The sequence below is a fragment of the Neoarius graeffei genome, chromosome 11 (assembly GCF_027579695.1).
Source record: "Neoarius graeffei isolate fNeoGra1 chromosome 11, fNeoGra1.pri, whole genome shotgun sequence".
NCBI lineage: Eukaryota > Metazoa > Chordata > Actinopteri > Siluriformes > Ariidae > Neoarius > Neoarius graeffei.
This window is the reverse complement of record NC_083579.1, coordinates 57,742,729-57,759,690: the sequence shown is the minus strand read 5'-3', so window position 1 is coordinate 57,759,690 and position 16,962 is coordinate 57,742,729. Positions and strand designations below refer to the sequence as shown.

General features: G+C 40.8%; 1 protein-coding gene across 1 annotated transcript; it reads left to right on the top strand.

The window, feature by feature from the left end:
• The first annotated feature begins 2,717 nt into the window (after window positions 1-2,717).
• Window positions 2,718-15,283, top strand: LOC132894476 (enhancer of rudimentary homolog). The gene is made up of 4 exons (XM_060934344.1): window positions 2,718-2,789; window positions 8,182-8,269; window positions 8,903-9,023; window positions 14,298-15,283. The coding sequence occupies exons 1-4, from the start codon at window positions 2,787-2,789 to the stop codon at window positions 14,398-14,400; spliced, it is 315 nt and encodes a 104-aa protein (XP_060790327.1). The 5' UTR covers window positions 2,718-2,786; the 3' UTR covers window positions 14,401-15,283.
• Window positions 15,284-16,962: the final 1,679 nt, after the last annotated feature.

The window sequence follows — 16,962 nt, the reverse complement described above, 5'->3', positions numbered from 1 at the left end:
GACAGAACCACTGATTTATAAACATTATACACTCAGATACTAATATAGCACTCCTGTCATACAGTAAAATACATCAAATTACATACAGAAGCCCAGTTTGTAAAGTTTGCAAATGACCTGGCTGATAAATTTGCCATTTAGCCTAATTCTTACCAAAAAAAAAAACACTTATTTGCAACATACAAATTATACAATTTTTTACACACTTTCTTTTTTTAGATTTTTGGATAAATTGCATCTATAACATGCCTTGTTAAAGTTTCTCACATCCTTCTGCTTGCGCATTTTTGCCCATTGTAACGAGACAATCAATGTTATTCACGTCACGTGTCGCTGGTTTTAATGTTATGGCTGATTGATGTACTTCCGGTATTATTGTATTTTCTCAAATGTCCACTAGAGGGCGATCACTTACAGTTAGGTGCATATGACGCAATGTTCCAGAAACAACAGAGCAAATTTCAAAATAAATTAGTCACTAGCATTTAAGAGAACTGAAGGGTCCAAAGTTTGCCACATACTCTAGTGTAAAGTAACATAATGAATATAGATAGATAGAAGACTAGTACTATGAATTTCCAAAGTAAAGATAAATATATCACCTTAACAAAACAAGTGGAAGTGTGAAATACATCTCATCTCATCTTATCTCATTATCTCTCGCCGCTTTATCCTGTTCTACAGGGTCGCAGGCAAGCTGGAGCCTATCCCAGCTGACTACGGGTGAAAGGCGGGGTACACCCTGGACAAGTCACCAGGTCATCACAGGGCTGACACATAGACACAGACAACCATTCACACTCACATTCACACCTACGGACCAGTTAACCTAACCTGCATGTCTTTGGACTGTGGGGGAAACTGGAGCACCCGGAGGAAACCCACGCAGACACGGGGAGAACATGCAAACTCCGCACAGAAAGGCCCTCGCCGGCCACAGGGCTCGAACCCGGACCTTCTTGCTGTGAGGCGACAGCGCTAACCACTACACCACCGTGCCGCCCGTGTGAAATACATATTCAGTATAAATTAAGGGGAGATATGGACATGGTTAATGTGTTTGAGAGCTACAGTTCAGTACAAAGAGCCTGATACTAACTGAACATCCTTAACACTGAATACAAATTGAACCCTTATAGCAATATTGTTGAGGTGAAAGATTGGCAGTTATAATAACTGTATCAGTGTCATGTTTTTGCTGGAAAACAAACATGTTTGTTTAATTGATGTGGGCTTATCACTATTGAGAAGATGTGTGTTCTTGATTGTAGCATAAACACAAAAGGCCACGTCTGCTTTATACGGCACGGTGGTGTAAGTGATTAGCACGGTCGCCACACAGCAAGAAGGTTCCGGGTTTGAGCCCAGCAGCTGGCGAGAGCTTTTCTGTGTGAAGTTTGCATGTTCTCCCTGTGTCTGCATGGGTTTCCTCTGGGTGCTCCGGTTTTCCCCACTGTTCAAAGATTAGGTTAATATGGGACGGGCTTGAGCGAGGCACCTAACTCCCAACTGCTCCCCAGGCTGCCCACTGCTCTGGGTATGTGTGTGTGCTTCACACACTGCTTCAGATGGGTTAAATGCAGAGAGGAATTTCACAAGTGTGTGATGAATAAAGTTGTGCTTTCTTACCTTTGTGACATTTTGTAAAGTGACTAAAGATCTAAGACCATTCAGAAACTTGTCTCTCAGTTCAGTCACAGAGCAAAATGTCAATATTTCAGTTCCACCCAAATAATGCTTTTTTTTCTGAGCCACATTCTTACTGATCATTCCCCATTATTCTTTTATTTTTTTAATGATCATTCTAGTTTATCCTTTTTTTGTTCGTTTGTTGTTAATAATTTTGTCTGTATGTCAGAGGAGGGTGGCACGGTGGTGTAGTGGTTAGTGCTGTCGCCTCACAGCAAGAAGGTCCGGGTTCGAGCCCCGTGGCCGGCGAGGGCCTTTCTGTGCGGAGTTTGCATGTTCTCCCCGTGTCCGCGTGGGTTTCCTCCGGGTGCTCCGGTTTCCCCCACAGTCCAAAGACATGCAGGTTAGGTTAACTGGTGACTCTAAATTGACCGTAGGTGTGAATGTGAGTGTGAATGGTTGTCTGTGTCTATGTGTCAGCCCTGTGATGACCTGGCGACTTGTCCAGGGTGTACCCCGCCTTTCGCCCGTAGTCAGCTGGGATAGGCTCCAGCTTGCCTGCGACCCTGTAGAAGGATAAAGCGGCTAGAGATAATGAGATGAGATGAGATGTTGTTAATAATTTTGTCTGTATGTCAGAGGAGGGTGGCACGGTGGTGTAGTGGTTAGTGCTGTCGCCTCACAGCAAGAAGGTCCGGGTTCGAGCCCCGTGGCCGGCGAGGGCCTTTCTGTGTGGAGTTTGCATGTTCTCCCCGTGTCCGCGTGGGTTTCCTCCGGGTGCTCCGGTTTCCCCCACAGTCCAAAGACATGCAGGTTAGGTTAACTGGTGACTCTAAATTGACCGTAGGTGTGAATGTGAGTGTGAATGGTTGTCTGTATCTATGTGTCAGCCCTGTGATGACCTGGCGACTTGTCCAGGGTGTACCCCGCCTTTCGCCCGTAGTCAGCTGGGATAGGCTCCAGCTTGCCTGCGACCCTATAGAACAGGATAAAGTGGCTACAGATAATGAGATGAGATATTATATTATATTATATTATAAGTAGTAGCGGTAGAGGGACTCTAATTTTGACATTGGAGATAACCGGAAGTTGAGTTTGTGGCGTTTTCTGAAGCAGGGCAGTTTGTATTTGTGGATTTCGGAGCAGCTCTTTCAGATATGGTTTGCTCTTAAGCTCATTAAGTTTAATATTGTACAGTTTTCATTTATAATCTGTGATGTATCCTGTATATAATGTGTACTATATTACCAGTGGGAGTAAACCTCTAAAAAGAAATAAATAAATGGGTCTAATAGTTAGTAAAGCTAGTCTGCTGTCATACTAATAATATAATCTTTAAAGGAGAAAAATGTCTTTACTGCAAATTAACGCTTAGTTTCAATAGTTTTAATTTAATTTAGCTTTTCCAGGTCTTACAAAACGAAGGACGAACGAAGCTTCAAAAACACCCTGGAGTGAAGTTAGTCAGTGATCATTGTTATCATTGATATCAGTAAAATAAATCAAGTCATTTAGATTTTAATATAAAATGACCCAGTAATGTTATGTCAAACAGCTGAATATAAAGGTCCCCAGATAAATTAACAAGAAAAACGAGGTGAAAGTCCACCCTGAAACACATTAAATATAGCCATACAGGGGCTTCAAAGTTTGGGAGAATAGCAGGGTACAAATAATTTACAGCAGGGTGCAAAACGGTAAAATGTCTGCCAGCGGCAGATATAATGCACGCAAAGCGTGCAGGGATAGATAGATAGATAGATAGATAGATAGATAGATAGATAGATAGATATGCAAGTATGAATTTTTCATGGGGCGGGATGGTTTGGAACAGGCCATCTAAAATTGGGATAACATTTACCCGGGACAGGTATTTGAGGCGGGTCGTCTAGCTTAAGCTTGATTAGCATTGTTACGCACGCCAGTGTTTCCCACAGAAATTTTGGAGACCATGGGGGAGGCGCGGGGGTTGTTTAAAATTGAGTGATATGTTAAATATTAAGTTATTACTGAAAAACTATTGATTAAAAAAACAGACACTGAGAAATGGTCCTATAAACAACTTTACCAGGACTACAAAAATGCAGAAAAATAGGCTTTACTTATCTAAATGTTGGTTCAAAAGTTACAGTCCAGAGAACCTCACAGCACAACATGAAGTTACCTTAAAATATAATATAAATGCCTCAGCTTTCATGTAAGAAAAAAAACTATTAATACTAGTACTGTGTGCAGGCAGTCTCTCCTGAAGACTAAATTAAACAATAATTATAAACTAATAAAATAAATAGCTCAGGCTTCATAGAAGAAAAAAACAATTTGAACATAATCTCACAGTATGATGCTGAAGCTGCCTAAACAATGGAAAATAAAATACCATTTTGGCAAAAACGTTGGCATCCATTAATTTCTTGTATTAAGTAAAAAAAAAAAATGTTGCCAGATACTGCTGACGTTTTACAGCCCAAAATATGTTCAAAATGCACATAAAACCTCCCAGATTGGGCGGTAAAACGCGCAATCTGGCAACACAGGCGGCAGTAATGGCTGCACTCATGTCGAGGATGTAAACACAATCTGGCAACACAGGCGGAAGTAATGGCTGCACTCATGTCGAGGATGTAAACACAATCTGGCAACACAGGTGGCAGTAATGGCTGCACTCATGTCGAGGATGTAAACACAATCTGGCAACACAGGCGGCAGTAATGGCTGCACTCGTGTCGAGGATGTAAACACAATCTGGCAACACAGGCGGCAGTAATGGCTGCACTCGTGTCGAGGATGTAAACACAATCTGGCAACACAGGCGGCAGTAATGGCTGCACTCGTGTCGAGGATGTAAACACAATCTGGCAGATTTGCTTCATGCTTTCTGGAAATATTGTCAGTGTGCCCAATAAATAGTGTACAAAAGTTTAGGCTTGTACCTTCATTAGTTTGAGATATAGGGGTTTTTAAAAAGGGGCGTGGCCCCAATTTCACTGTTGAAACGCGCGCTACAGAAAACGGACCTAACTTCCATAAGTCATTACTTTTAAACTATTCATGCAAGATACAGGGAATTTTCAAGGATTGTTCTTCAATGCCAGCTGCCTTTAAATACTAAAATAGAAAGTTCACAGTTCAATATTTGCCAAGTTATGGCTTGCTGAAAATCATAACAAAATGTCTTCTGTCGTGCTTTGGAGTAACTTTGACGCCCCATATCTCCACATTAAAGCACACCAGATCTTTCAAATTTTATTTATTACTCATGTTATAGTATTCTTTAGGCAACTAGGTATGTGTTCAAAAGAAATCAAACTTTCTGATTTATTAGGCTTTAAAAAGAAAATAAACATTTTGTGCCTATAATTCAAATGCATATTGCAAATGTATGACAAGGTCTACCATAAAAACAATTATACCACTGGAAAGAGCTTGTTTTGATTAGCAAATGCACAAAATATGAAGTTGGTACCCTAAACCAAACTATAAATATTAAGGTATCAAGTACGGCATGTTTTACGATAGACGGAAATGCTGTTTTAAGGCATATAATCTACTTGGATGCATCCAGAGATGCATAAAAACTGAAAAACCACAAAATTCATGAGGATTTTTATCACCATCCCTTAGAAGCACATATTTGAGCTTCCATTTGCCAGCCAGATACATCCCCAGCTGAAAAAGGTAATTTACTTCAGTGACGGATCAGCAGCCCAATACAAAAACTATAAAAATTTCACAAATCTAATAAAGCATGCAGACGATTTTGGACTTTTGGCAGAATGGCATTTCTTTGCCACTTCTCATGGTAAATCACCCTGTGATGGTATTGGAGGCACTGTAAAGCGGTCAGCAGCTCGAGCTAGCTTCCAGGCAGTCACGACTGATCACATACTAACCCCATCTGATCTGTTTTTGTGGGCAGAAAAACATCAAGAACATCCATTTCATCTGGGTTGGTACAAGGGAAGTTATGGAGAGTGGAAAAGCATTGGAGACAAGATTTTCAAGGTCAGCTACTATTCCTGGAACAAGAGACAACCACTCATTCGTTCCAATCATGTCCAACCAGCTGCAGGTCAGCAGGGTGTCAGGTGGTCCTAGCTTCATTGTGGATATGAGTGGGGATCGGCCACAAGTAATGCATAAAACCCCTGTTAAATCAGCAGTCTCTCTGGCAGATACAATTCCTGGTAAATATGTTGTATGTTTGTATGACAGACAGTGGTGGATAGGCAACATTCATGCATTATCAGAGGAGGAACAAGATGTACAAGTAACATTTATGCATCCTCATGGTCCTTTTCAGACTTACAGCTGACCCAGGAGAGAGGATAACTGTTGGGTCCCTCTGGTGCATGTCATGAAAATCATTGATGCTCCGCTTACATCAACTGGCAGGCAGTATAAACTTCCATCTGATGTGGAAAAGCAAATCAATACACTGTTTAAGCTCTTCAAATAAAGTATTTTAAGGTTGTTATTTTTCCTACACTGTAGGTTTGTAATTGTATTGTAATATGCCTTAAAATAGCATTTCCGTCTATCGTAAAACATGCCATACTTGATACCTTAATATTTATAGTTTGGTTTAGGGTACCAACTTCATATTTTGTGCATTTGCTAATCAGAACAAGCTCTTTCCAGTGGTATAATTATTTTTATGGTAGACCTTGTCATACATTTGCAATATGCATTTGAATTATAGGTGCAAAATTTATTTTTTTTTAAAGCCTAATAAATCAGAAAGTTTGATTTCTTTTGAACACATACCTAGTTGCCTAAAGAGTACTATAACATGAGTAATAAATAAGAACATTTGAAAGATCTGGTGTGCTTTAATGTGGAGATATGGGGCGTCAAAGTTGCTCCAAAGCACAATAGAAGACATTTTATGATTTTCAGCAAGCCATAACTTGGCAAATATTAAACTTTGAACTTTCTATTTTAGTATTTAAAGGCATCTGGCATTGAAGAACAATCCTTGAAAATTTAATGTGTCTTGCATGAATAGTTTAAAAGTAATGACTTATGGAAGTTAGGTCCGTTTTCTGTAGCGCGCGTTTCAACAGTGAAATTGGGGCCACGCCCCTTTTTAAAAACCCCTATATCTCAAACTAATGAAGGTACAAGCCTAAACTTTTGTACACTATTTATTGGGCACACTGACAATATTTCCAGAAAGCATGAAGCAAATCTGAGATGGTCAGTGGCAAGGCCTCTGGTGATTTCACATGGATTGACCCTGTTGCATACACTGTTGGGATATCTTTGTATGCAATAACATTTAGCTGCCCTTATTAGAACTAAATGGACCAACTCTGTTCCTGTATGACAATGCTCCTGTGCACAAAGCGAGCTCCATAAAGACCCGATGTGCTAAGTTTAGAGTAGAAGAACTTGAGTGGCCTGCACAAAGTGCTGACTTCAACTCCACTGAACACCTTTAGGATGAACTGGAACCCTGACTGGGCACCAGGCCTCCTCGCTCAACATCAGTGCTTGATCTCATTAATGCTCTTGTGGCTGAATGGGCAAATCCTCACAGGCAAAAGCCTTCTGAGAAGAGAGGAGGTTATTAAACAATAACACAGAGCAACTAAATCTGAAATGGGATGGTCAGAAAGCACATATGAATGTGATAGGTGTCCACAAACATTTAGCCATGTAGTACAACTCAGAAGTGGGTAGTCTGAACAAGGAAATATGTTCTTTTCAAGCCTGATGCATGTGAGCTACAAAGTGGGGAAAGTTGTTGGATGCCTACACGAAAGCATGTGTTTTGTTAGCAACAAGTGAGCCAGCTAACATTAATGATCATGAGTGTATGATGTACTTACTAAATCAAAACACAATTGTGTGATCAGTGAAATAGATTTAACTGTGTATGTTGATTGATCTAAATTAAATACTACTATAAACCCTAGATAAAGTAGTGAAGTGACATTTTATTTTATTTACTGTTGACGGTGTGAGCAGCCATGCTGATATGACACAGGTTGAACTTGAATTCTTCAGTAAGACACACACACACCCCGAGTTGAAAATCAAATTTTAGTTAATGTGGGTAATGTAGTAAACCGATAACCAAATTGAAATTACAGTAACATGTTAACGAACGAAGCTTAAACCAAAAAGGTCAACTCAGAATTTCCAAAATGAATCAGTTACTTGTTCCGGTTTCCCCCACAGTCCAAAGACGTGCAGGTTAGGCTAATGGGTGGCTCTAAATTGACCGTGAATGTGAATGGTTGTGTGAATGGTCTGTCTGTGTTAGCCCTGTGATCACTCTGGACAAGTCACCAGGGTGTACCCCGGCTCTCGCCCATAGTCAGCTGGGATAGGCTCCAGCTCGCCCGTGACCCTGTACAGGATCAGCGGTTGCAGATAATGGATGGATGGATCTTGTCCTTTAGTGAAGATTGTGTTAATTACAAAGATTGAAATGCAAGTCATTCATGGTGGATGATTCCTTTAAATATAAACACTGTATTTATTATTATTGTTGTTGTTGTGGTGTCTGTATATTACTAACATCAGTCTAAATGGCTTATATTGCAGTCCCATACTATTCTTCTTGTTCAGCCCACCAAGAGACCAGAAGGAAGGACGTATGCTGATTATGAATCTGTTAATGAGTGCATGGAAGGTAAGATAATATTTAGACCAGTGTTATACCTGTGAATTGTTTTCCTTTAGTATAAATACAGAGGTGATTAAAGGAAATTGTGTGCGCTGATTGGTCGAAAAATTCGGATTATTTCTCGATAATCACCTTGAGCGACTCGGCAAAATGGCGCCCAGTCGCTTTGTCACCATAAGTGAGAAAGCAAATTATGAAAGAAAATGCTGCTCCTAAAAGCACTAAAGATGCTGCGAAATTTTGTCTAAAACTATTCAAAGGTAAGGTGGAATTGTGATTTATCTTATCGATTTTAAAGCAAAGTATTTTATGTGACTCGACATAGACAAGCGACACAAGTCTGCGCACGCCTTTATTACATTTGCATGCCGCTTTTGAAGTTTGAAATAAATAATTTTTTAAATAATCACCTGTGTATTTATGCTAAAATAATTATCCGCCTCAGGCTCAGTGAATATCGGTGAATAATAACATCGACTTCATCTCGGTTACTATTCACAGATATTCACCTCGCCTTTGGCGAATAATTATTAATTATGATGTACCTGGTCTGTGGAGAATAGATGGAACCCATGGGGGGGGGGGGGGAACACTGTATACACTACCGCTGTACTTATCAGAGATGTTTTCTTTGGACAGGAGTGTGTAAAATGTATGAAGAGCACCTAAAGCGAATGAATCCTAACAGTCCATCAATCACATATGACATTAGTCAGCTGTTTGATTTCATCGATGACCTGGCAGACCTCAGCTGCTTGGTGTAAGTACTGTAGGCTTTCTGTGCAATTCTATTCACTGCTTGAAAATCAGAAGTCAGCATCAACAAGGTCAAAATGCAGCCAGTGTGACTGTCAGCTCTACACAGTCTACAGTCACCAGAAAATAAATCTCAAGAAGAATCCTCAAGGGCACAGAAAGGAGACAGAAATTACAGTGGTGACCGGCTAGTGGCCTAGTGGTAGCATGTCCACCTCTCAATCGGGAGATCGTGAGTTCTATTCACGGTCGGGTCATACCAAAGACCATCATAAAAATGATACCTACTACCATCTGGCAAGGCACGCTGCAATACAGATGTGAGTGGGGAGTTAAACTCTCGTGGTTACCAGAGGACTAGCCCCCCACTGTAACCCTAGCTATATAATAGGCGAGAGGCCGAGGGCTGCGGAAACGGAGATCGGCGCCGCCCGACACAGCGCAGGAAGGACTTTAACTTAACTTGAATTATACAGAAAAAATGAGAAGTGAATAACCCAAAAATATTGCTAAGTGTCTGCTAAAACATGGTACTGTTTTGCCTGTCAGTTCATCACGAATAATACAGATGTGAAAATATGGCAGGTTAAAGTACAGCTTGACACACAATGCTTCCCACAGTGGATATAAAAAGTGTACACACCCTGTTAAAATGGTAGGTTTTTCTGATGTAAAAAAAAAAAAATGAGACCACAATAAATAATTTCCAAACTTTTCCCACATTTAATGTGACCTATAACCTGTACAATTCAATTGAAAAACAAACAAATCTGTTAGGGGGAACAACATAAAAAACGTACAATAAGCTGGTTGCATAAGTGTGCACACCCTTAAACTAATACTTTCTTGAAGCACCTTTTTATTTAATTACAGCATTCAGACTTTTTGGGTTCACATCTGCCATCAATTAAAATGACTCTGATTAACCCCAAATAAAGTTCAGACATTTACTCAGTTGCTCCTCCAGCAAAAGCCAGGGTTCACAGAGAGCTTACAAAGCGTCAAAGGGATCTCATTGTTGAAAGGCATCAGTCAGGAGAAGGGTACAAAAACATTTCCACAGCATTAGATATACCATGGAGCACAGTGAAGACAGTCATCAAGAAGTGGAGAAAATATGGGACAACAGTGACATTACCGAGAACTGGACGTCCCTCCAAAATTGATGAAAAAACAAGATGGAAACTGGTCAGGGAGGCTGCCGAGAGGCCACAGCAACACTGAAGGAGCTGCAGGAATTTCTGGCAAGTACTAGTTGTGTACTACATGTGACAACAATCTCCCGTATTCTCCATATGTCTGGACTATCAGATAAGGTCAAAGAAAAACATCCAGGCCCGGCTAAATTTTGCAAAAATTACCATCAGCTCTCCCAAAAGCATGTGGGAAAATGTGTTATGGCCTGATGAAACCAAGGTTGAACTTTTTGGCCACAATTCCAATAGGTATGTTTGACACAAAAACAACACTGCGCATCACCAAAAGAGCACCATACTCATGGTGAAGCATGGTGGTGGCAGCATCATGTTTTGGGGTTGTTTTTCTTCAGCTGGAACAGGGGCTTTAGTCAAGGTGGAGGGAATTATGAACAATCCTAAATACCAGTCAATTTTGGCCCCAAATCTTCAGGTGTCTGCTAGAAAGCTGAAGATGAAGAGAAATTTCATCTTTCAGCACGACAGTGACCCCAAGCGTACATCGAAATCAGCAAAAGAATGGCTTCACCAGAAGAAAATTAAAGTTTTGGAATGGCCCAGCCAGAGCTCAGACCTAAATCCAATTGAAAATCTGTGGGGTGACCTGAAGAGGGCTGTGCACAAGAGATGCCCTCACCATCTGACAGATTTGGAGCCCTTTTGCGAGGAAGAGTGGGCAAATATTGCCAAGTCTAGATGTGTCAGGCTGATAGACTCTGACCCAAAAAGACTGAATGCTGTAATTAAATCAAAATGTGCTTCAACAAAGTGTTAGTTTAAAGGTGTGCACACTTATGCAACCAGCTTATTGTACATTTTTTATTTTTATTTATGTTTTTCCCCCAAACAGATTTGTTAGTTTTTCAATTGAACTGTACAGGTTATAGACCACATTAAAGGTGGGAAAAGTTTGGAAATTATTTATTGTGGCCTTATAGGTTTTTCTGATGTAAAAAAAAAATCATTTTAATGGGGTGTGTACAATTTTTTTATATCCACTGTAGGTTGTAATTGCATTATTTGTAAGATGTATTAGATGACTGTTTGCAGAGTGAAAATTGTCATTGCAGATGAGTACAGTGGGCCAGAGGTGATTGTGTATTCTATACTTTTCTGTCTATGAGCTTCATAATATTACAGGTTGCAGTGTAGTTGACCGTCCAAACTTCTGTGGATGAAAAACTTTTGAACAAATCAACTCAAAAGTCAATCCTAGTAGCAAATACTTTTTAGTTGTTTATCTTTATTTCTGGCTGTCCACATTCAGGAACGGAATTTCAAAATAGTTAATTGCATGTTGTGGTTTTTAAATAATGACTGTTGTATCCATCCACTTTGGAAAACATTTTTTCGTACCCTCAGAGTCCAAACTATACAGCAAATTAAAATTAACATATTAGAGCAGGGCGGCACGGTGGTGTAATGGTTAGCACTGTCACCTCACAGCAAGAAGGTTCTGGGTTCGAACCCAGTGGCCGGCGAGGGCCTTTCTGTGTGGAGTTTGCATGTTCTCCCCGTGTCTGCGTGGGTTTCCTCCGGGTGCTCCGGTTTCCCCCACAATCCAAAGACATGCAGTTAGGTTGATGTGGGGCGGCCTTGGGCTGAGGTGCCCTTGAGCAAGGTACCTGACTCCTGACTGCTCCCCGGGCGCTCTGGTGTGGCTGCCCACTGCTGCGTGTGTGTTCACTGCTTCAGATGGGTTAAATGCAGAGGATGAATTTCACTGTGCTTGAAGTGTGCATGTGACGAATAAAGGTTTCTTCTTCTTCTTACCCTGCACAGAACAAGCGGTTATGGATAATGGATGGATATTATTAGAGTGTTCTGTATCAGTTCTATGGATTAATGTCAATAATCTTGGCTTCTTTAAAGCAAGATGTAGGAATTTTGTAGGAGAAAGAATAGGTGAATATACAGTGGGGCAAAAAAGTATTTAGTCAGCCACCAATTGTGCAAGTTCTCCCACTTAAAAAGATAAGAGAGGCCTGTAATTTTCATCATAGGTACACTTCAACTATGAGAGACAGAATGGGGGTAAAGAATCCAGGAAATCACATTGTAGGATTTTTAATGAATTAATTGGTAAATTCCTCGGTAAAATAAGTATTTGGTCACCTACAAACAAGCAAGATTTCTGGCTCTCACAGACCTGTAACTTCTTCTTTAAGAGGCTCCTCTGTCCTCCACTCGTTACCTGTATTAATGGCACCTGTTTGAACTCGTTATCAGTATAAAAGACACCTGTCCACAACCTCAAACAGTCACACTCCAAACTCCACTATGGCCAAGACCGAAGAGCTGTCAAAGGACACCAGAAACAAAACTGTAGACCTGCGCCAGGCTGGGAAGACTGAATCTGCAATAGGTAAGCAGCTTGGTGTGAAGAAATCAACTGTGGGAGCAATTATTAGAAAATGGAAGACATACAAGACCACTGATAATCTCCCTCAATCTGGGGCTCCACGCAAGATCTCACCCCGTGGGGTCAAAATGATCACAAGAACGGTGAGCAAAAATCCCAGAACCACACGGGGGGACCTAGTGAATGACCTGCTGAGGGCTGGGACCAAAGTAACAAAGGCTACCATCAGTAACACAGGCTACCATCAGTAACACACTACGCCGCCAGGGACTCAAATCCTGCAGTGCCAGACGTGTCCCCCTGCTTAAGCCAGTACATGTCCAGGCCCATCTGAAGTTTGCTAGAGAGCATTTGGATGATCCAGAAGAGGATTGGGAGAATGTCATATGGTCAGATGAAACCAAAATATAACTTTTTGGTAAAAACTCAACTTGTGTTTGGAGGAGAAAGAATGCTGAGTTGCATCCAAAGAACACCATACCTACTGTGAAGCATGGGGGTGGAAACATCATGCTTTGGGGCTGTTTTTCTGCAAAGGGACCAGGACGACTGATCCGTGTAAAGGAAAGAATGAATGGGGCCATGTATCGTGAGATTTTGAGTGAAAACCTCCTTCCATCAGCAAGGGCATTGAAGATGAAACGTGGCTGGGTCTTTCAGCATGACAATGATCCCAAACACACCGCCCGGGCAACGAAGGAGTGGCTTCGTAAGAAGCATTTCAAGGTCCTGGAGTGGCCTAGCCAGTCTCCAGATCTCAACCCCATAGAAAATCTTTGGAGAGAGTTGAAAGTCCGTGTTGCCCAGCGACAGCCCCAAAACATCACTGCTCTAGAGATCATCTGCATGGAGGAATGGGCCAAAATACCAGCAACAGTGTGTGAAAACCTTGTGAAGACTTACAGAAAACGTTTGACCTCTGTCATTGCCAACAAAGGGTATATAACAAAGTATTGAGATGAGCTTTTGTTATTGACCAAATACTTATTTTCCACCATAATTTGCAAATAAATTCTTTAAAAATCAGACAATGTGATTTTCTGGATTTTTTTTCCTCATTTTGTCTCTCATAGTTGAGGTATATTTATGATGAAAATTACAGGCCTCTCTCATCTTTTTAAGTGGGAGAACTTGCACAATTGGTGGCTGACTAAATACTTTTTTGCCCCACTGTATGTGCTGTTCAACTATCTGCTTAATAAGGTGACAAGAATGCAATTTTTAATTTATCAAATATTGAATACATACAGCTTTACATCTAGCTACTGTTTCGGTCACTTGCTCTAACCTGGAATCTCATTTAAAGCGAAATTACTCCTCAGGTCTAATCCAAAACCCTGATTTAGTAATGTTTCCTATGATGGCTGTAGATGTGCTTTAGCAGCCTGTTTTAGGAGAGTGATGCATCCTGTCTCTCTTTGCATTCCCTTGGCTTTGTGATGGATTGAGTGAATCCTCAAGATCAGATTCTCACTGTGCATTTGCTGAACTGGAATTCAAAATTTATTTTATTCCCAGTCTTCAGCCACACATGAACAGTTACTCAGCTTTGATTTTCAAACTATCCAAACACCATCATTCTTTAAGAAAAGAACTCTTTGGGGGGGGAAAAAAAAACACTGCTGCATACCCTGCATAGAAAAAATGAATTTATTGTGCAAAAATGTGACAGCAAAATAAATTGCTCACAATGCTTTTGTTTCTGCCTTTTGTCCCTTAGGTACCGAGCTGACACACAGACGTATCAACCCAACAACAAAGACTGGATCAAAGAAAAAATTTATATATTGCTGCGCCGCCAAGCTCAGCAGGCTGGGAAATAAAATTCCCCAAATGTGCTGATCAAGAGCTTTTACTTTTCAGGAATTTGGCAGGGAAGTTGCTCACTTTAAAGGGGAAACAATTTCTAAGGACATAAGAGACCAAGGCCAGACGATTAGATAAATAATTCTCAATTCCAGTCCTGGGTGATCGCTATGAATTCATTAAGGCTGTTGGAATAAAATTACTACTGGAGTTTAACACCAACCCGAAACTAATATGCAGATGATATTAAAGACCATCACTAGCTGAACCAGTAAGACTTAAGTGTTTGGATTGAGCTCCACAGGCCAGTATACTGTATGTATAGAATTAACTCTACAGTTCTGTGATGCAGAAAACTGAAATAATTGTGAAGCAGTGTGATTTGGAACTACTTTTTATTTTTGTGTACTATTTTTTTTTATTTTAATTTTTTATTTCAAGTCCCTTTTCCTGCTTGCCTTAGGCTGACATTTTATGAGGCAATGTCTCTTTACAAATTTTCCTCTTCTGTAATAAAATGCTTTTTTGTTTAATCTGTGTTTCAGTATTTTTTATATGTATAGTTATAACCAGCTGATTGTTACAGTATAATCATGTTTACGCTTATATAAATTGACGAGACTTGGCACTGATCTCTTACCCAGGATAAATATGAGGCTGATACCAACAAAAAAAAAAAGGTGGATTGGATATTGGACAAAAATTCATTCCAATCCTTTAACAAATGGAAAAGATTGGAAATGGATTTGGAGAAGTGCTTGTTTGTTGTTGCTTTTTTTTTTTTTTACTGAAAATGTTTATGTATAAAGAAAGATGATTTTGTATTTTTTGTTACTTCATAATGTATTATATTTGCCATGTAAGTAAACAAGCTTAATTGAATAAAAAGCTTTGCATGTTTGCCTGTATTTTAATTAAATGCTTCTAGGAAATGGGGGGGAGGGGAGATGAAAGTATAGTAGGTTTTAACTAGATAGAACTCGACGCCAACGGCGTCGATGGGGATGCCTCCGCCTGGTAGACTACGCGCCTTATTAAGTTGTGATTTGGGGATGGACATTTGACCTCACAGCAATCTTGATCTGGTGAAATTACTTGTATTAGCCTTGGAGATATTGTGTTCACAAGGTTTTCGGACAGACATTTGACCTCACAGTGACCTTGACCTTAGACCTTTTGATCTCAAAATCTAATCAGTTTATCTTTGTCCCCAAATGCACAAATGGTGAAAGTCTGGTGAAATTCCTTTCATTCGCTTTGGAGATATTTTCATAAGGTTTTCGGACAGACACTTGACCTCACGGTGACCTTGACCTTAGACCTTTTGATCTCAAAATCTAATTAGTTCATGATTGTCCCAAAACACACGAATGGTGAAAGTTTGGTGAAATTCCTTTCATTAGCCTTTGAGATCTCGCGTTCACAAGGTTTTGGGACGGACGCACACGGACAGACATTTGACCTCACAGTGACCTTGACCTTAGACCTTTTGATCTCAAAATCTAATCAGTTCATGTTTGTCCCATAGCACACAAATGGTGAAAGTTTGGTGAAATTCCTTTCATTAGCCTTGGAGATAATGCGTTCACAAGGTTTCGGGATGGATGGACGGACGTACATACGCACGCACGGACGCAAGCATGGATGGACGACCCGAAAACATAATGCCTCCTGCACCTTTCAGTGGTGGAGGCATAAAAAAAAAGATAGGTATGCAAGGTTTTAGTATTGGTATTGTCATGAGAAACGAAAATGTCATCAAATTGACCCTACATATTTGCCTTCAACCTTTTCTACAATTCTCATTTAGAATAGTGAATCAGTGTGTGTTATTCATAGTTGCACTTCAGCATTCCATAGCAGTGAACTGTTTTGTGATCAGTGAACATGTAAGAAACAGTAGTGTGCATATTTGGCTCAATATAGCCAAATAAGCTTTACATTTATGGCACTTGCATGTCCAGAGAGACTTGCGTAAGTGCTCTGATGTCCGTCCGTCCATCCATCCAGCTGTTACCTGTAGCCACTTATCCTGTTCTAAAGGGTCGCAGGCAAGCTGGAGCCTATCCCAGCTGACTATGGGCGAGAGGCAGGGTACACCCTGGACAAGTCGCCAGGTCATCACAGGGCTGACACATAGACACAGACAACCATTCACACTCACATTCACACCTACGGTCAATTTAGAGTCACCAGTTAACCTAACCTGCATGTCTTTGGACTGTGGGGGAAAACGGAGCACCCGGAGGAAACCCACGCGGACACGGGGAGAACATGCAAACTCCACACAGAAAGGCCCTCATCGGCCACTGGGCTCGAACCCAGGACCTCCTTGCTGTGAAGCGACAGCGCTAACCACTGTGCTGCCTGCTCTGATGTCTTTATCAATAAATACATCCTGATTCTGGCGGCACGGTGGTGTAGTGGTTAGCGCTGTCGCCTCGCAGCAAGAAGGTTCTGGATTTGAGTCCAGTAGCTGACAGGGGCCTTTCTGTGTGGAGTTTGCATGTTCTCCCCATGTCAACATGGGGTTCCTTTGGGTGCTCCGGTTTTCCCCAGAGTTCAAAACATGTGATCAG

Bases quoted from the DNA above. Each gene is read 5' to 3' on its own strand.
- LOC132894476 (XM_060934344.1), top strand. The intron at 8,270-8,902 runs GTAAGATAATAT...TTCTTTGGACAG, and splicing joins TGTTAATGAGTGCATGGAAG to GAGTGTGTAAAATGTATGAA. The intron at 9,024-14,297 runs GTAAGTACTGTA...TTTGTCCCTTAG, and splicing joins GCAGACCTCAGCTGCTTGGT to GTACCGAGCTGACACACAGA.